The 20,502-nt window shown below is 47.9% G+C and overlaps 1 protein-coding gene across 1 annotated transcript in view; it reads right to left on the bottom strand.

Annotated features, from left to right (window-relative positions):
* Positions 1 to 333: 333 nt before the first annotated feature.
* The window catches only part of rgs11 (regulator of G protein signaling 11), a 270,546-nt gene continuing 250,377 nt past the window's right edge, over positions 334 to 20,502 (bottom strand). Inside the window, 4 exon segments of the mRNA XM_086000849.1 lie at positions 334 to 2,590; positions 2,592 to 2,816; positions 6,963 to 7,059; positions 8,059 to 8,141. Coding sequence (XP_085856975.1) covers positions 2,504 to 2,590; positions 2,592 to 2,816; positions 6,963 to 7,059; positions 8,059 to 8,141 — 492 coding nt within the window. The 3' untranslated portion in view covers positions 334 to 2,503.

The following is a 20,502-nucleotide window of genomic DNA, read 5'->3' as shown; positions in this document are numbered from 1 at the left end:
CTTTCATAGAGGATCCTTTACTATGAGATCATTTATTAATTCTGTCTCATTACACAGTACCAGATCCAAGATAGCCTGCTCCCTGGTTGGTTCCATTACATACTGTTCTAGGAAACCATCCCGGATAAACTCTATGAACTCCGTTATTTGTACGCAAATCCGACAGCAACTTCAGGCGAGCACAGATGTGGAGTTAAATGCGAAAATCCGGAAGTTGTTGTCCGCGATCATAGAAGGGTTACAGAACAGAAGGTGGCCATTCGGCCCATCGAGCCCTTGCCGGCTCTCTGCAAGAGCACTTCAGCTAGTCCCACTCCCCCACCCTTTCCCTGCAGCCCTGCAAATGTTTTCCTTCAAATATTTACCCAATTCCTTTTTGAAAGCCATGATCAAGTCTGCCTCCACCACCCTTTCAGGCAGTGCATTCCAGTGCGTAAAAATGTTTTCCCTCATGTTGCCTTTGGTTCATTTGCCAATCACCTTAAATCTGTGTCCTTTGGCTCTTGATCCTTCCACCAATGGGAACAATTTCTCTCTATCTACTCTGTCTAGACCCCTCATGATTTTGAATACTTCTATCAAATCTCCTCTCAATCTTCTCTGCTTCAAGGAGAACAACCCCAGCTTCTCTAGTCTATCCATGTAACTGAAGTCCCTTATCCCTGGAACTATTCTCGTAAATATTTTCTGCACCCTCTCTAAGGCCTTCACATCCTTCCTAAAGTGCAGTGCCCAGAATTGGACACAATATTCCAGTTGAGGCCAAACCAATGTTTTATAAAGGTTCATCATAACTTCCTTGCTTTTGTACTCTATGCCTCTATTTATGAAGCCCAGGATCCCATATGCTTCCTCAACCTGCCCTGCCACCTTCAACGATTTGTGCACATATACCCCCAGGTCTCTCTGCTTATGCACCCCCTTTAGAATTGCACCCTTTAGTTTATATTGCCTCTCCTCATTCTTCCTACCAAAATGTATCACATCGCACTTTTCTACATTAAATTTCATCTGCCACGTGTTCACCCATTTCACCAGCCTGTCTATGTCCTCTTGAAGTCTCTCCCTATCCTCCTCACTGTTCACTATACTTCCAAGTTTTGTGTCAGCTGCAAATTTTGAAATTGTGCCCTGTACACCCACGTCCAAGTCATTAATATATACCAAGAAAAGCAGTGGTCCTAGTACCAACCCCTGGGGAATACCACTATATACCTTCCTCTGGTCTGAAAAACAACCATTCACCACTACTCTGTTTCCTGTCACTTAGCCAATTTTGTATCCATGCTGCTACTGTCCCTTTTATTCCATGGGTTTCAGCTTTGCTGGCAAGCCTATTACGTGGCACTTTATCAAAAGCCTTTTGGAGATGCGCCGCTCCTCTAAGCTGTGCGAAAATGACATCTCACCGTCTGGCTCCCCATTCAATTGTACCCTTTTTAACGGTGTAGTAAGTCTTAATTACTGCCAAACAACCTCTCTGACACTGAAAATTAACTTTTACAAATGTGGAGTCTCATTCCTTCAGCTTTTAATTGTTGTTGGAGAATACAAAAATGAAATTACATTTTTTTTTAACTTTTTCTTTGTCTCTTTTTTTACTCTCTTTCTTAATCCAATCTTTCTTTCCCTTTCTGTACTTGATTTGTCATTGAATTCACTATGCTAACTGACACTTCCTGGTTCAGACTCTGTGCTGTTTATTAACAATTCTTCAATCTGATTGGTTAAGGAGACACAGTTTCTTTCCCTGTTCTCACAGGTCCCAGAGGGTAGAGGGTGTCGCGCCACTTTAATCTCCCACTAACAACAACTTGCTGTGGAGATGCTCGTGCAAGGGCAAGTCTAAAGAACGGCATGTGCCATCTACAGTAAATTCTGGCCCACGATATCTGATTAAATTTCTTACTGAAATGCTTGTTTTTGAGTTTCAGCTGTTATTCTCTCACTTTGGCTTTTATTCTTTTGAATCCTATTGCTAATGTGTATATATAGAATAAACATACACACAACATATAAATGTATGTAACCAAAAATGTGCAAAGTATCACGAGCAAACATTTCATACTTGATGTTCCAATTAAGGAGCCTTTTAAAAGGAACGAGTAAGGTGTCTGGTTCAGAAATAAGAATGGAAGTTACAAGATAATCAGACATGGTCTGGATCGCTCAAAGTACATTCTCAGGGATAAGTAACCATTTATTAGCACTATGGTTATTGTCTCTAGCATTCTTGGTCAATAAGTGTATTTATTACACCGAGTGATAGCACACGAGTAGTGCACAACTTTCTTTTGAAATCCCTTGGCCAACTATTTTCTAAGCTGGTGAATAACTGAAATTTGTCAAAAGACTGAAAATGGTGATCCCGGGTAGTTTAATGTTTTTAAGATAAGCTGATTAATGGTAATGCTTGCTCGGTTCTCTGTACGCCCTTGGTGTACATACAGTATATGTAATATGCTGTAATGTGAGAACAGTGTGCATATTGTAAAAAATTGACTTACTTCATCCGATCTTGGGAATGCCACGGTTCTACTCTTGCACTAACTAGCGACGGACGTTTGAATTTAGAAGAACCAAAACACAAATATAGTAATATTCTTATCACATGCTGACAAAGGAACTGAGGAACAAACAGAGAACCTCTTGGGGTCTGCGGAGCTAGAGGAAGGGGAAGCAGCAGTAGGAAGGATTCCAGGGCAAAATGAGGGAAGGCCGGAATGGGACCAGGAAGGTTCATCCTTGGAATTATCTGGGATATTTGTTCCAGTGAACACTCCTAGGTTTGCCAAAGGGTGGGAGTATCGGCACAGCTGTAGGGATAAAGAAAAGGAAAAGTATTTTGAGGTGCAGCAATGTAATAGGAAACTATTGTAAATACTGAATTGTACCTATTAATGGATAGACTAACCTTTTTGCACTTTACAAGCTTAAGTCTTGCTCTAACTGAATTATCAACAAAATATAGTTTTTGGAAAAAGCATTCTATATTAAAAAAAAACCGTAAGACTATCATTTGTTCTGCAGTGAAGGTGTCATACCGATAGAAAATGTGCTTTTATAAATGAGAAAAACGCCAAGCTGTCGTAAAGTACATTTATTTAAGTAAACACTTTATATGAGGATTAATACTGTGAAAACACAAAAGATTTAATATGTAGGGTATGGCTAAAAACACAAATATGGTTTTATTACATTACTATAGAATGATACACCACAAAAGGAGGCCATTCAGCCCATTGTGCCTGTGCCGGCTCTTTGAAAGAGCTGTCCAATTAGTCCCACTGCCCTGCTCTTTCCCTACAAGCCCTGCATATTTTTCCCCTTCAAGTATTTATCCAATTCCCTTTTGAAAGTTACTATTGAATCTGCTTCCACCACTCTTTCAGGCAGCGCATTCCAGATCATGACAACTCGCGACATAAATTTTTTCCCCTCACGTCGTCTTTTTTTTTGCCAATTACCTTAAATCTGTGTCCTCTGATTACTGACCCTTCTGCCACTGGAAACAGTTTCTCCTTATTTACTCTATCAAAGTCCTTCATGACTTTGAATACCTATATTAAATCACCCCTGAACCTTCTCTGCTATAAAAGAACAATCCCAGCTTCTCCAGTCTCTCCACATAACTGAAGCCCTCATCCCTGGTACCATTCTAGTAAATCTCCTCCACACCCTCTCCAAGGCCTTGACATCTTTCCTAAAGCGTGGTACCTAGAATTGGCCACAATATTCCAGTGTTATGCATATTGCAGCAAGATGACTAGCAGACACAATAGGTTATTTTACTAGATTGTAAACTGGTCAGTAGGATGGACATCAAGAACTTGTAAGACAATTAACAGTGATGAGGCTTTCTAATCTGAAGTTGTCAAGCTGGGAAAGCCAGTTTATTGAGAACTCTGGATAAATTCCTAAACATCAGTGGGTTCCCCCCTTGCACCCACAAGACTTGAAAAATATAATGCAAGGTTTTTTTTTGTTTTATTCTTTCTCTTCTTTGGAGTCTCCATTCAGAATGCACCACCCCTACTAAGAAATTAGATTGGAGAATGTTTTTCATCAGCTCCTAATTCTAACCTATAGCAGGTGTCAAGAGGAGTATGAGAGCTACTGTGGGTGAGTGACCCTCTAAATTCGCTCCTCCTTGTGGAGGAGTGCTTGGCCGTATGGAGCACCTTCCCCAATGGTACAGCTGAGACTGGGAACTCACCACATCAGGAATTAAGATCATCAACCCACATCCTCCCACTCCATGGCACGTGTTGCAACTGCCACCTATAACATGCAGATTTTAATGGGCCGGATTTTGCATTGAGAATAATGGTGAGGCTGTCAGCGCTCGCCGTCATTATGACGTAAATCAGACAGCAACTTCCGGAATACGCACATTCGCAGTTAAACGAGGAAATCAGGAAGTTGCTGTCCGATTTGCCCTGCCCCTGCACAAGCTGTACCTCGCCGATAGACTCAGCATTGAAATCCATGTAAGAGCATGAAGTTGCTGTACTTACCCACTAGTTACCCACTAAACATGCCAGAAAAAGTTCCTTCTCTTTCTTTTACTTTCTGCACATGATTTTAGAATGAATTAAATATTCTAATTTATATTTCCTGGTTTAGACTCTGCAGGGGGAATTTTAACCCCCAAAAACGGTTGGGTTGGGGGGTCAGGTGGAAGTTTAAAGAGTTAAAAAAACTCAATCCAGACCCCGACCCGCCATTTCCGGTTTTAATGGAGGTGGAACGGGGGGCAGGCAGACAACCTGCTCCCAGGAGGCGGGTCACCCATTTAAATATAATGAGACTCCATGCCTCCTGCTGATTCACCATTTCAAATTTAACTCTGGCTGGCCAGGTTTCCCTGGCCTCGGGGAAACCACCAGCTAAAGGGAGGTGAGGACTGCTGGATCCAGGAGGTAAGTGCCTTTCCACTTAGCTGCTGGATCCAGTGTCCCTGCCTCTCCAACCCCCCGCGATTGGACACCTCCCGACCCTTCCGGGCTCCCGAAGCCTCCAACCCCCCACCACACGAGGCCTCCGATCTTCAATCCCCATTCCGGCCTTCGATCCTCAGCCCCCAGGCCGGCCTTCCGACCTCCCCCCTCTGGCCCCAATATCCACTGGCCTTCCAGTCTCTCCCCTCCGGCCCCAATATCCACTGGCCTTCCAGTCTCTCCCCTCCGGCCCCAATATCCACGGGCCTTCCAGTCTCTCCCCTCCGGCCCCAATATCCACTGGCCTTCCAGTCTCTCCCCTCTGGCCCCAATATCCATTGGCCTTCCAGTCTCCCCCCTCTGGCCCCAATATCCACTGGCCTTCCAGTCTCCCCCCTCTGGCCCCAATATCCACTGGCCTTCCAGTCTCCCCCCTCTGGCCCCAATATCCACTGGCCTTCCAGTCTCTCCCCTCCGGCCCCAGTATCCACTGGCCTTCCAGTCTCTCCCCTCTGGCCCCAATATCCATTGGCCTTCCAGTCTCCCCCCTCTGGCCCCAATATCCACTGGCCTTCCAGTCTCCCCCCTCTGGCCCCAATATCCACTGGCCTTCCAGTCTCCCCCCTCTGGCCCCAATATCCACTGGCCTTCCAGTCTCTCCCCTCCGGCCCCAATATCCACTGGCCTTCCAGTCTCTCCCCTCTGGCCCCAATATCCATTGGCCTTCCAGTCTCTCCCCTCCGGCCCCAATATCCACTGGCCTTCCAGTCTCCCCCCTCTGGCCCCAATATCCACTGGCCTTCCAGTCTCCCCCCTCTGGCCCCAATATCCACTGGCCTTCCAGTCTCTCCCCTCCGGCCCCAATATCCACTGGCCTTCCAGTCTCTCCCCTCTGGCCCCAATATCCACTGGCCTTCCAGTCTCTCCCCTCCGGCCCCAATATCCACTGGCCTTCCAGTCTCTCCCCTCCGGCCCCAATATCCACTGGCCTTCCAGTCTCTCCCCTATAGCCCCCGATTCTCCTCCGGCCTCGCCCTCCAACCCCGCTTCTCCTCTGGTCTCCCCCCTCTGGCCCCAATCCTCCTCCGGCCTCCCCCCTCTGTCCTCAATCCTGCTCCGGCCTCCCCCCTCTGGCCCCAATTCTCCTCCGGCCTTCGAACAACACCCCCCCACCTCCCGATCACTCTCGCCCTCCTCTCTGCAGCCTTTTGCCACTGGCCTACCCGCCCGCCCGCCAGCCAGCCTCTCCATCTGGTTCGCTGCGGATGGGAATCATTGCTTTGAAATGCTAATGCTGAATTTAACGGTAGGCCTGCGGGAAACCTGTTCGCCCAACCACTTTCCAGCGTGCCCCCCACCCCCCCACCTCCAAATTTAAATTCCGGCCAGCGTGTCTCAGTGAGGACTCTTCAATTTCATTGGTTGAAGAGACACGCTGTTGATTGGCCTGCTCACATGTTATGGATCCCCCTGTAGAGAGCACCGCGCTGACGCTGATCCCTAGGAACCGTAAGTTGCCGTTTAAAAGCTCGCAAAATATCTGTGGGCAGCTGTAAGCGCAATGAACAGTGAGCGCCGTTCCTTCGCCACTGACCGCATAATCCGAGCCAATATTGTACTCTTCTCTCTCTAGTAGAACTTAGAAGTCAGTAATCTTAGTGGCAAATTATTTAATACTTCAAATGTCTTTCATTAATATACTGTTACGGTCAAATATATCTCCGAACAGGGCAGTTGAAAGCAGTTTTGAGGGGTTCAGTAATCCGTTTTTTTCCCTAAATTCTTGGGTAAGTCAATACAAGAGATTTTAAGAATTTAGTTCAATTGGTTTCCAACAATTTACACTTCCCCTGAATAAAAGTCGGCATGTTCAAAACCGTGATGCAAAGTCAACAATAAAACATTTCATTGTCTAAACAGGATCCGGTGGAAAGTGCGGGAATATTTTTTAAAGGGATGTAGAATTATGATAGCGGAAAAAGGAAAATGAATGCTGTGAATGTGCGGTGTTTAGTTTTGAACCTGTGAAACCGTTCCTGATGTTGCAGCCTTGCCTTTCCCATCATTCTCCTTCCGTTGCGACAGCTGTGCAGGGCTGAGGCTGGAAAGACGGTGCCACCTCGTGAATGGAAACACATTGGACAAAAAACACAGATGCAAAAATTACTTAAAACCTGCGTGTTGGGAAGTTGAACAGGTAATGGCACAGTTTTCTTCTTCTTGGAAATCAATAATTGAAGAAGACTCTACTACTGAAAATTCTGAATCCATTTAGCATAGTTTTGAAAATGTCAGATTAAAATAACACACACAATCATTGTTTTTCAGGATTCCAATGATATGACTGTTAAAGCCTAATTTTTGTAAGAAGTGCTGTACGTGATGAGAGAAATATTTGTCCTAAAGATTTAGTTCTGAAGTTAATTAACATTTTTTTCTCCCTCTCACCAACATAACCTTTTCTTTTACTCGCATGTATAAACTTTATTTCACCTAGTCATACATTTACTCCTTCATAAGAACATAAGAAATAGGAGCAGGAGTAGGCCATTCGGCCCCTCGAGCCTGCCCCGCCATTCAATAAGATCATGGCTGATCTAATCTTGGCCTCAACGCCACTTTCCCGCCCGCTCCCCATAACCCTCAACTCCCCTGTAGCTCAAATATATGACTATCTCCGCCTTAAATATATTCAATGACCCAGCCTCCACAGCTCTCTGGGGTAGAGAATTCCAAAGATTCACGACCCTCAGAGAAGAAATTCCTCCTCCTCTCCGTTTTAAATGGGCGACCCCTTATTCTGAAACTATGCCCCCTAGTTCTAGATTCCCCCACGAGGGGAAACATCCTCTCTGCATCTACCTTGTCAAGCCCCCTCAGAATCTTATGTTTCAATAAGATCACCTGTCATTCTTCTAAATTTCAATGAGTATAGGCCCAACCTTTCTTCATAAGACATCTTCATTGATTTTGTTTTTGAAAAACTATCGGGTTATATAACTAAATAATATAATGCTATTCATTCTGAAACAAAGCAAAATAGCTTACTGCTGGTACCTATTAGCAGGTCAACTTTTCACCCCAAAATATTTCCCATATAAAGCAAATGATAGCATACCTTTTCTTGGTTTCCTGAGCAACTACGGATGTTGCTAGCATATGCTTGTACATCAGTGACTTTAAGTAACGTGGATAAGAGTCCTGGAGTAACAAGATAAACAAGAAATCACATGTTGGTCAGATTGGAAGCTTCAAAGAATCAGTAACGTGCGCAAGCACCTTTTCCCTCAATACCAAACACACAAGTCATCAACGTTTCCCCTAAGGTGGGTGGGCGGGCGTGCGGCTGCACATCGATCGGGAGGTCCGGCACAGGCCGCTCACCAGCTGTTGCCGCTGGAAAAGATGCCGCGCAGCAAATTTAACGGGACCACGCACAAAAAAAATTAGAGGGAACATTGCAAGTCATACTGTCATTCTTAATTTTATACTTTGGATTTTTTTTTAATGGAAGGTTATCCCCAGACTGTGACATTAGAATTGTTGCTTTATGTCTTTAAAATGCTAAATAGAAAATGGTTTCCACGGATAGCTCTGCTCTAATCATAATTGAGGCTGGATATTTTGTAATTTTTCTACATCCATTTTTCATTTAGCAGGAACTGAAGAGTACTCCAGGTTTGACACCAGCACCAGCGATGTGAGCTCGCAGCACTCGATCATGCAGTTAGCTTTGCACTTCTTTAGGGAAAGTGGAACATTGTGCACAAGTATTTACAAGAACGCATAGGGGTCTGTCACTGGTATCCAAATGCCAACAACAGCCAACGGTCCTAGCTGGCTCTTGCCTAAAGCTGAAAAGTTTAATGTTAATATTTAAAATGTATGCTGCCAATCAGTCAAGGTTCTGCTACAGTCATAACGGCACAGAAGGAGGCAATTCGGCCCATCGAGTCCGTGTCAGTGCAAAGCTGTATCAGCGTGATACCACCCTTAGTGTTCTCAGATGACTTCTGTTAAACTAAATCAGCTTGGGATTGTTGGCTAAAGTACAGGTTAAAGGTGTTCCAACTAGGAATAAAAAAGTCTATGTCAAAGGCTAGGGTTCAGTGGATAAATAGACAGACTAGAATAAAAAATCATATATATGGCGGAATAATATAGAAACAGAAATATACAAAGTATAGAAGGGAAACAAAAAAGGGAGATTAGAGTGCCTGAGGGCGTGTGAAAGTAGATTGATAGTTAACGTAACATAAAAGGATAATCAAGGAAGGGATGTGGCAACTTCGAGATGAAGGGTGATATTTGTACTCGAGAGTGAGGGAAAGGTGGAGATGTTTAATGGGGCAGAAATTAGGATCGGGGGCTTGCCGTGCGTGCAAGCCCCCGATGTGCACTTACCCGACGCGCCGGCCGTTGAGCTTCAGGGACGCCTGGAATTCCTGTTTTAAAATGATGACTCCCGGGCAGCGTCTGACATCACGCCGCCCAGGAGTGCAGCCAGCGCGAAGCCTGGAGCGCGCAGTGCAAGTGAGACACGCCCCTTGAGGTCTCAGTTTAATAGGACACGCCCCCAATGTTTCTCACAAGCTGCAAAGCATTTTTACATGTAGAGCAGCATTTTAAATAGGTTTTTGGTATTTTTATGAAGCTTTTGGTAACTTTTATAAACTTTTAAAAATGTTTACATTATTTTGAAGAATCTGAAGTAGTTTTAAACAGAATTAAAGCAATTTAAAGACTTTTAAAAGCCCTGAAAGCATTTTTTTTCATTCCATTTATTTAATTAGCAACGTCGTCGTCGTACGTGTCTTCACACTGTTCCCTTTGGGGAACTGTATGAAGTGGTGGAAGGATTTATGGCCGTGATTAACGCTCATTCCGTGACCATAACCATCTTTGAACCAGCCATTAGGGTGGTTAGTCCTATGGCGGGAGGGTTTTACGGGTTCCCACAACCTATACGAGGGGGGGGGGCCACCCACACCCATGGACGTAAATATCCCACTGGATGTCAACCCAGAATTTAGAGCCGGAGCTCCGACTCCACTTGCCGGGACTGTCTGGAGCGGGGTTCGAAACCCTACCCCGTCTGGCCCAGCGGCGGGGATCCTACCGCTACGCCAAAGGCCCACTCCGATTAGCAACGTGAAATGGCTGGAATGAGCACAATTCACGGCATTAAAAGAACTCACAATTGAACTGATGATGACCTCAGCAATCTCCTCAACGAGGTGGAGGCGCAGCGCCTGCTCATCATTGGTAATGAGAAGTCCAAGGCGCCGCAAAAAGGACAGATGATAGCTTGGTCTTTCAAGTGGCAGCATAGGGCTCCAGTCACGGGGAGGGAAAAGGCGCAGGAAACGTATGGGTGTCACCTTTTGCGTGGAGTGGGCCTTTTGCGTAGCGGTAAGCATCCCCGCCGCTGGGCCAGAAGGAGTAGGGTTTCGAACCCCGCTCCAGACAGTCCCGGCAAGTGGAGTCGGAGCTCCAACTATAAATTCTGGGTGGACATCCAGTGGGATACTTGCGTCCGCGGGTGTGGGTGGCCCCCCCCCCCTCAGATGGGTTGTGGGAGCCTGTAAAACCCTCGCGCCATAGGACTAACCACCCTAATGGCTGGTATGAAGATGGTTATGGTCACGGAAGGAGCGTTAACGTGGCCAGAAATCCTTCCACCACTTCATACAGTTCCCAAAAGGGAACAGTGTGAGGATACGTACGACGATGACCTCTTGCGCAATGCACCTCCTTGGACCCTCAGTTGCAGATGCGAGGGGGCAAATCGTGCAATTGTTAAATTTTTCATTTTATTGACATGTAAAATGTTGTGTTTGCTGTTTTCATTGAAATGTTTATTTGTGACTGAAAGGATATGTAACCATTTCCTTTAAACAGTGCAGCCTGTAGTCAGTTTGAAAAAAATTAGCAACTTTTATTGGAGCCAAAGTATTTTTACAACTATTTGAAAATTAGAACATAACTAGTTTCCACCTTGAATGTCTTTATTGCACTAAGAAAACAGAAAAAGTCACTTTAAAATGTTAACACATTTTTTTCTGAACTATTCATGTTTACAAATGTTTGAAAAGCAGGAAATAGCTAGTTAACATTTTAAAGTTATAAACTATCTACATCAAAACTGACCCTGAAAACTGTTTTATGATGCAATAAAAGTTCACTGCTTCACTTTAAATTGTGTCTGCTCCTTTCTTTGCCTTGCGGGGGGAGGGGGAGGTACAAGGCGCCACTAGCTCGTGAAGGTGTTGGCTACTAGCAGTTCCCGGGCATTTTTCTCGCTCACAGGCCTCCTGCTTACACAGACGTCCTTGCAAGGAAGAAATGGAAAGAGTTGTTAAAGTAATTTTAATGAAGTGACTGGCTAGAAAATCACCCCGGCCTATGGCAGGAGAAACGCGTATCGTCTTGGTAATACATCATACCCGCCTGATCAATTTCATAGCCCGAGATGATTTTCCAATGGCCCAGTAATTCCGTTCCAAACGCGTGAGTACGGTCGCGGTACTCACGCGTCTGGCCGGAGGAAATGCCGGTTTTCAGCATGCACAGAAGGGGTTCAGAGGCAGAACGCGTGCGACTGCACAGGCAGCACGTGCGCAGTAAAATTCGCTGGTTTCATTCATACTTTCAGTGAGATTAAGTCCTTACAACTTACACATGAAAAAAGCATGAGTACAGTTGCTCCAGAGGCTGCAGAGGAAGACATATTTTATCGTGGAGCTTCTGAAAGGCAATATTTTTGCTTGGGAAAGGGAGGAAAGTTATTTTAAGAAATGCTGAGGTAAGTTTTAAAGTTTATTTTTGTTTTTTAAAACGGGTTTTCAGTACTGTAGGTAGAAGGAGCAATTGTGGCTATGTGAATTGAATTTGCTGTGTTTATTAAATGTGAAAATGACTCCAACATTTTTAAGAAAGAAACTTTTCATCAGTAATATATTCTTTTAAGTAATTATGTATGTATGTCTGTATATATTCCTTTGCGTATATGTATGTAGATATATATATTCCTTTACTTATGTGTATGAATGTATGGCCTAGAAATTCATTATAGCCACTTTTGGGGCGGTAAAGTCGGGCGGCCGCTAAAGTTTGCGCCCGGCGCAAATTCGAGGCCACTTCGCCGATATTCATTAGCTTCGCCCTTAGAGTTTGCTCGAGCGCTAAAACTGGCGATGCATGGCTCTCTTTAGGCGCTAAGCCGGCGTTGCTGAGCGATACCGCCGAGGCCGGGCGCAGCGCAGGTGCGGCCATTTCTTGATTGACAGCAGACACCCTGGCGCCGGCTAGCTCTTAAGGGGGAAGGGTCGAGTTGGTCTGCTGCCACGCCCTGGACACTGCAGCCCTCCAGCTAGGCCTGAACACTGCTGCTGGACCCAAATAGCGCCTGAAAGGATGGAGAAGGCCCGTGAACGAGCGCAGCGCTTCTCAGAGCATGATCTGAGGGTGCTGGTTGGCGCTGTGGAGAAGAGACTCCATATTTTGTTTCCGGACAATGGGAAGAAGCCGGCGGCCCGCGTCTACCGGAAAGCCTGGAGGCATGTCGCCACCAGGGTGATATCCAACAGTGAGGTCCCCAGGAGCTCTGTACAATGCCGCAAAAAGCTAAATGACCTCGCCAGGATTGTCAGGGTGAGTACCCTTTCCAGTGTCCTCCTCATCCTTGCATGTGCACCTCACATTATGGGCAAAGGGACCTGAAAGCCCTAATGGCCAGCCCTCATGCAGCAGCTATGGGACAGTCATGAACATCAATTACACATTGGGCACTTAACACACTGGCCAGGCTATTCGACCATGGGAGGCAGTGCACACAAGATCAGGGCTACACACTGGCCAGGCTATTCGACCATGGGAGGCAGTGCACACAAGATCAGGGCTACACACTGGCCAGGCTATTCGACCATGGGAGGCAGTGCACACAAGATCAGGGCTACACACTGGCCAGGCTATTCCACCATGGGAGGCAGTGCACACAAGATCAGGGCTACACACTGTACTTAGAGGCCGTCCTTTCTCTTGCAGGCCAAGTTGGCCAATAATAAGAGGAGCCGGACTGAGACCGGGGGAGGCAGACCCCAGATCCAGCAGCTCACCAAGCTGCAACAGCGCGTGGAGCGGATCATGGGTGCCCGGGTGATTGGCCCCGTTGCATCTGGAGATGCCGACCCTGTTCTGGGCACCAATGGTAAGGACATCACCTTTTGGACCTCTCTCGTCCCACTTGCGCATCAGATCTACATCCTTTGCCACTGTCTGACCAATGCGCTGAATGCCACCACTCATGCATCCCTCGCTGACGCCCTCTCCTCACTCTAAAGCTACTCTTGTGCCTTCCTGCTTTCAGATGGTGAGGAGGAGGTCCCTGAAGTTGCCAGTGACAGCCCCTCAGAAGAGGAGGAGGAGGAGGAGCAAGAGGAAGGCGGCCCATCAGGGGAACCCTCAGCCGCGGCAAGCCATGCCAATGTAGGGGACACGTCTTCCCTGGAGGGGAGCCTGGGGGAAGTGTCGGAGGGGAGTGTAGCTCCTGGGACCAGCGGCCTGCAGAAATGCGGGAGGGGGGTGGAAGCTCAGCGGCCTTCTCCCCAGAGAGGGGAAGGGTCGGAGGGGAGTCCAATTGCTGGGCCCAGCGGCGTCCAGCAACGGAGGAAGGGTCGGCCAGCTCGGCGGCCTTCTCCCCAGGGGGAGAGTCCAGCCTCCAGTCCGGAGACGGTCAACGCCGAGGAGATGCGCCTCCTCGAGGACATGTCCGCGGACTCGGAGCGCCGGCACACGGAGCTCATGGGGGTAGTGGCACGGATGCCTGAGGCCATTGAGTCCCTGTCTCGGAGTGTGACCGAATTCGGGGCCTCACAGGCCACCAGTTCGGCAGAATTCGGGGCAGATCAGGCAGCGACTGGCCAGGTGATCAGTGGTGCCGTGCAGTCACTGGCTGCTCTGATGCGGTCACAGAACAGGGCAACACGGGCACTCACTGCTGCCACACTCGCTGTGTCAGCCAGGCATCGCCAGGGCACCTGCCGCGCTGCTGCAGCACAGCGGTCTGTCCCTCGGCAGATTGCTGTGCATGCTGCAGTGCTGGCCCGGGCGAGTGCCAGTGTCTCAGGCGACCAGCGAGCGCCTGCCATCCGCCAGCTTGCCCCCATTCCTCCAGCCGCCACTGCCGCTCCCCCAGTGGCTGCAATCGTGTTCTTTCATTGGCACAAGCCATTCCCTGACAGGGGGCCTAGAAGTGACGTTCAATAAGCCGCCGACGGGCGGCCCTTGGACCTTCTGCCTCCCTCCTGGGCTGGTACTCCTCCTCCTCCTCCTCCTCATGCTCCTCCTGCTCCTCCTCCTGAGGTGGTGGTCCAACGTGAGGTGGCAGTGCCCGAGTCCTGCGGATAGCCAGGTTGTGCAGCATGCAGCAAACGACGACGAATTGGGAGACTCGCTCCTGCGAATACTGGAGGGCTCCCCCGGACGATCCAGACAGCGGAACCGTTGCTTCAGGACGCCGATTGTTTGTTCGATGAGGTTCCTGGTCGCTTGATGGCTCTCGTTGTATGCCTCTTCAGCAGGGGTCCTGGGCGCGCGGAGCTGGGTCATGAGCCAGGTACACAAAGGATAGCCTTTGTCCCCGATAAGCCATCCTCTTGGGTGAGGCTGTGCCTGGAACATGTCAGCCACAGTTGTCTGTCGCAGGATAAAGGCATCGTGGCTGCTGCCTGGAAAGCGGGCATTGACAGCTAGGATGCGCTGCCTGTGGTCACACACCAGCTGTACGTTGAGGGAATGGTAGCCCTTCCAGTTGCGGTAATCCTCGGCATGCTCCAGAGGTGCCCGCAAAGCCACATGCGTGCAGTCAATGGCGCCCTGCACCATGGGGAAGCCCGCTATTCTTGCAAATCCCACTGCACGCTGCTGCTGCTTGTCCAGGGTCATGGGGAAGGAGATGATTTGACGTCTCCTTCTGAAAAGGGCATTGGTCACCTGGCGGATGCAGCAATGCACGGCGAACTGGGAGATGTTAGCGATGTCCCCAGCAGCGGATTGGAAGGAGCCGGTGGCATAGAAGTTGAGAGCCACCGTCACCTTCACTGCCACCGACAGAGACGTCCTGCGCATCAGCTGTGGACGCAGATCTCTGTGAAGCAGCTGGCAGATGTCTGCAACCACCTCCCTTCTGAATCGCAGCCTCCTAACACACTGCGCGGCAGACATGTTGAGATAGGAGAACTGCTGGCGGTATACCCTGGGTGGGTAAGGCCTCCCTTGGCGACGCCTGTTGCCCCCTCTGCGTCTAGCCAGGGCTGCCACTCTCTCACGGCGTCTGTAAGCCCTTCCGACATAATGCTGAAACTCAGCGTTGGCACCCAATGCAGCCCCCATAATATGCTGGCAAACACGAAGATCTCAATGAAGGCAAAGATAATTGCAAAGCTCTGGCCTGAAGCCAAAAATACCTGTCCTAGTGTTGGGCCAAAGCAGTAAGCTCTCTTCCTTGGTCTCTCTCCAAAAATCCGTTGCACAAGAGTGAATGCTGCAAAATGGCTGCCCTTTATAGTGCAGGGTAAGTGCCCTTTAATTTGCGCTCCCCGCGGCCCGCCTCGGCTGTGTACCGTTCCACTCAACAGTCGTTAGGGCCGCCCGGCGCACAATGGGGCGGCGCGAGTGAAGTTCCGGTTCCGGGCGCACAAAGGGCGTTGCACGATGAAATGACGTCATGATCTGCGCGCGCAGATGAGCGCGCGCAAAAACTTTGCGCCGGTGCTAAATGTCTACTGAAGTTGGGGCGAGGCACAGATCGCGCTGCGCCCGGGCGCTAAGCACCTAGCGCTCGAGATCTGCTCCTCCTAAGGCGCTAACGGCTGGCGCAGCCAACTGAATTTCTAGGCCTATGTATTTAATTATGACTTTCAGAGAAAGTAACTTATTGGAAAATCATAATTAAATACATACATCATACACATAAGTAAAGGAATATATACATACATACATATACGTAAAGGAATATATACGGACATACATACATAATTACTTAAAAGAATATATTAATGATGAAAAGTTTCTTTCTTAAAAATGTTGGAAATGTTACATTATTCATTTTAGAAGTCATTTTCACATTTAATAAACACAGCAAATTCAATTCACACAGCCACAATTGCTCCTTCTACCTACAGTACTGAAAACCCGTTTAAAAAAAAATTAAACTTTAAAACTTACCTCAGCATTTCTTAAAATAACTTTCCTCCCTTTCCCAAACAAAAATATTGCCTTTCAGAAGCTCCACGATAAAATATATCTTCCTCCGCAGCCTCTGGAGCAACTGTACGCATGCTTTTTTCATGTGTAAGTTGTAAGGACTTAACCTCACTGAAAGCATGAATGAAACCGGCAAATTTTACTGCGCACGCGCTGCCTGTGCAGTCGCACGCGCTGTGCCTCTGAACCCCTTCGTTCAGAGTACAGGAAATGCCGGTTTTCCCCGCATGCGCTGTGCATGCTGAAAACCGGCATTCCCTCCGGCCAGACGCGTGAGTACCCCGACCGTACTCACGCGTTTGGAACAGAATTACTGGGCCAATGTGTTTACAAAGGAAGGTGAAATTGTTGGACAGTGATTTAGGCTGCAGTTATACTGTACCACTAGTGGTAGACAGGGTGATTTAGGCTGCAGTTATACTATACCACTAGTGGTAGACAGGGTGATTTAGGAAGACGTAGGGTCAGGTTATACCATGCTATTGGTCGGGTGGGGTTATTCTGTTACCATGAAAGAAATAGTTATAATGCCGATCATTTTATAGCACGTTCTTTTATTTTATTTATGTAAAATTGATTACTGTAAGCTTCATTTTTGAACTTTTCTCTTCCAGCTGTGTACCACCAACCTAGTTAACCACTGATGTTAAGCAGCCTCAGCAGGAGCACGATAATGGTTACTATGATGTGGGTTAGACAGAGTTTGATGTCCAGACTGATCTCCACATGCTAGGGTGTGTTTCACTGTTTTTCCTGTTAAAATAGCACATCTTCAAACAGTGGTGGTTGCTAGCCACCTCAGAGGTCATCCGGAAAATGATCAATCCAAATGAAATTCCCCATAAATGTTCTGTTTTTAAATCAAAGTAACTTAGCTTTTGCTTATATATTGGCTAAAGATCAAAACATTTCTTGATGCTTTGAAGAAGCCTCTGTGCAGCTTTGTTATATACTCTGGGAGAATATGAACTAGAAATTTATTGCATAACTGGATTAAGTTATTTTAACAAAAAAAACCGGGGTATTTGCCATTATAGCCTAGAAATTGCATTTGGCGCACTCTTTATGGGTAAACTGGGTTACTAAACATTTCTAGGAGGATTTACTCCTCCTTGTTTCCCATGATAATGCTGTTTTCAGTCTGTGGAGTAAAAATTACAGTCATTGTTTGGCCACACAGTGCCCAGCCAATGAAAAAGGAGGAGCACAACAGCGTTTTAATTTTACTACCTTATTGCTTGTTCCTTTCTCTTTCTCTTCAGAGTATATTTTCAGTATTTATTTTTTTGTTTTGTTTTTTGTTGATTTATGGGTTGTGGGCGTCACTGGCAAGGCCAACATTTATTGCCCATCCCTAATTGCTCTTGAGAAGGTGGTGGTGAGCTGCCTTCTTGAACCGCTGCAGTCCATGTGATGAAGGTACTCCCACAGCGCTGTTAGGGAGGGTGTTCCAGGATTTTGACCCAGCGACGATGAAGGATTGGCGATATATTTCCAAGTCAGGATGGTGTGTGACTTGGAGGGGAACTTGGAGGTGATGGTGCTCCCATGCGCCTGCTGCCCTTGTCCTTCTAGGTGGAAGCAGTTGCAGGTTTGGGGGGTGCTGCCGAAGAAGCCTTGGCGAGTTGCTGCAGTGCATCTTGTAGATGGTACGCACTGCAGCCACGGTACGCCGGTGGTGGAGGGAATGAATGTTTAAGGTGGTGGATGGGCTGCCAATCATGTGGGCTGCTTTGTCCTGGATGGGGTCGAGCTTCTTGAGTGTTGTTGGAACTGCACTCATCCAGGCAAGTGGAGAGTATTCCATCACACTCCTCACTTGTGCCTTGTAGATGGTGGAAAGGCTTTGGGGAATCAGGAGGTGAGACACTCGTCGCAGAATACCTAGCCTCTGACCTGCTCTTGTTGCAACAGTATTTATGTGGCTGGTCCAGTTAAGTTTCTGGTCAATGGTGACCCCCAGGATGTTGATGGTGGGGGATTCGGCAATGGTAATGCCGTTGAATGTCAAGGGGAGGTGGTTAGAGTCTCGTTTGTTGGAGATAGTCATTGCCTGGCACTTGTGTGGCGCAAATGTTACCTGCCACTTATCAGCCCAAGCCTGAACGTCGCCCAGGTCTTGTTGCATGCGGGCATGGGCTGCTTCATTATCTGAGGAGTTGTGAATGGCGCTGAACACTCTGCAATCATCAGCGAACATCCCCATTTCTGAATTTATGTTGGAGGGAAGGTCATTGATGAAGCAGCTGAAGATGGTTGGGCCTAGGACACTGCCCTGAGGAACTCCTGCAGTGATGTCCTGGGGCTGTGATGATTGACCTTCAACCACCACAACCATCTTCCTTTGTGCTAGGTATGACTCCAGCCAGTGGAGAGTTTCCCCCCTGATTCCTATTGACTTCAATTTTACTAGGCCTCCTTGATGCCACTCGGTCAAATGCTGCCTTGATGTCAAGGGCAGTCACTCTCACCTCACCTCTGGAATTCAGCTCCTTTGTCCATGTTTGGACCAAGGCTGTAATGAGGTCAGGAGCCAGGTGGTCTTGGCAGAACCCAAACTGGAAATCAGTGAGCAGGTTATTGGTGAGTAAGTGCTGCTTGATAGCACTGTCAATGACACCTTCCATCACTTTGCTGATGATTGAGAGTAGACTGATGGGGCGGTAATTGGCCGGGTTGGATTTGTCCTGCTTCTTGTGGACAGGACATACCTCGGCAGTTTTCCACATTGTCGGATAGATGCCAGTGTTGTAGGTGTACTGGAACAACTTGGCTAGAGGCGGGGCTAGTTCTGGAGCACAAGTCTTCAGCATGCTAGCCGGGATGTTCTCGGGGCCCATTGCCTTTGCTGTATCCAGTGCGCTCAGCCGTTTCTTGATATCACGTGGAGTGAATCGAATTGGCTGAAGACTGGCTTCTGTGATGGTGGGGACATCAGGAGTAGGCCAATATGGATCTTCTGGCTGAAGATGGTTGCAAACGCTTCAGCCTTGTCTTTTGCACTCACGTGCTGGGCTCCACCATCATTGAGGATGGGGATATTCATGGTGCCTCCTCCTCCAGTTAGTTGTTTAATGGTCCACCACCATTCACGACTGGATGCGGCAGGACTGCAGAGCTTTGATCTGATCCGTTAATTGTGGGATCGCTTAGCTCTGTCTATAGCATGCTGCTTCCGCTTTTTAGCATGCATGTAGTCCTGTGTTGCAGCTTCCCCAGGTTGGCACCTCATTTTTTGGTACGCCTAGTGCTGCTCCTGGCATGTTCTTCTACACTCCTTATTGAACCAGGGTTGGTCCCCTGGCTTGGTGGTAATGGTAGAGAGTAAGGGATATGCCGGGCCATGAGATTACAGATTGTGGTGGAATACAATTCTGCTGCTGCTAATGGCCTATTGCGCTTCATGGATGCCCAGTTTTGAGCTGCTAGATCTGTTCTGAATCTATCGCATTTAGCATGGTGGTAGTGCCACACAACACGATGGAGGGTGTCCTCAGTGTGAAGGCGGGACTTCGTCTCCACAATGACAGTGCGGTGTTCACTGCTACCAATGTTGTCATGGACAGATACATCTGCGACAGGTAGACTGGTGAGGACGAGGTCAAGTAGGCTTTTTCCTCATGTTGTTTCTCTCACCACCTGTCGCAGGCCCAGACTGGCAGCTAAGTTCTTGAGGACTCGGCCAGCTCGGTCAGTAGTGGTGCTACTGAGCCACTACTGTTGATGGACATTGAAGTCCCCCACCCAAAGTACATTCTGTGCCCTTGCTGCTTTCAGTGCTTCTTCCAAGTGGTGCACAACATGGAGGAGTACTGATTCATCAGCTGAGGGAGGACGGTTGGTGGTAATCAGCAGGAGGTTTCCTTGCCCATGCTTGACCTAAAGCCATGAGATTTCATGGGGTCTGGAGTCAATGTTGAGGACTCCCAGGGCCACTCCTTCCTGACTGTATACCACTGTGCCACCACCCCTGGTGGGTCGGTCCTGCTGGTGGGACAGGACATACCCAGGGATGGTGATGGAGGAGTTTGGGACATTGGCTGAAAGGTATGATTCTGTGAGGATGACTATGTCAGGCTGTTGCTTGACTAGTCTGTGGGACAGCTCTCCCAATTTTGGCACAAGTCCACAGATGTTGTTGAGGAGGACTTTGCAGGGTTGACTGGGCTGGCAGTGCTGTTGCCGTGTCTGTAGCCGGTGCCAAGGTCGATGCCGGGTAATATATTAGCATGGATAGAGAATTGGCTAACTAACAGAAAGCAGAGAGTCGGGTTAATGGGTCATTTTCCGGTTGGCA

This window comes from Somniosus microcephalus, chromosome 11, assembly GCF_052327205.1.
Source record: "Somniosus microcephalus isolate GS21.2 chromosome 11, FLI_Smic_1.0, whole genome shotgun sequence".
Lineage (NCBI taxonomy): Eukaryota > Metazoa > Chordata > Chondrichthyes > Squaliformes > Somniosidae > Somniosus > Somniosus microcephalus.
Note: the sequence above shows the minus strand (reverse complement) of the source record. Positions and strands in the feature narration are given on the sequence as shown.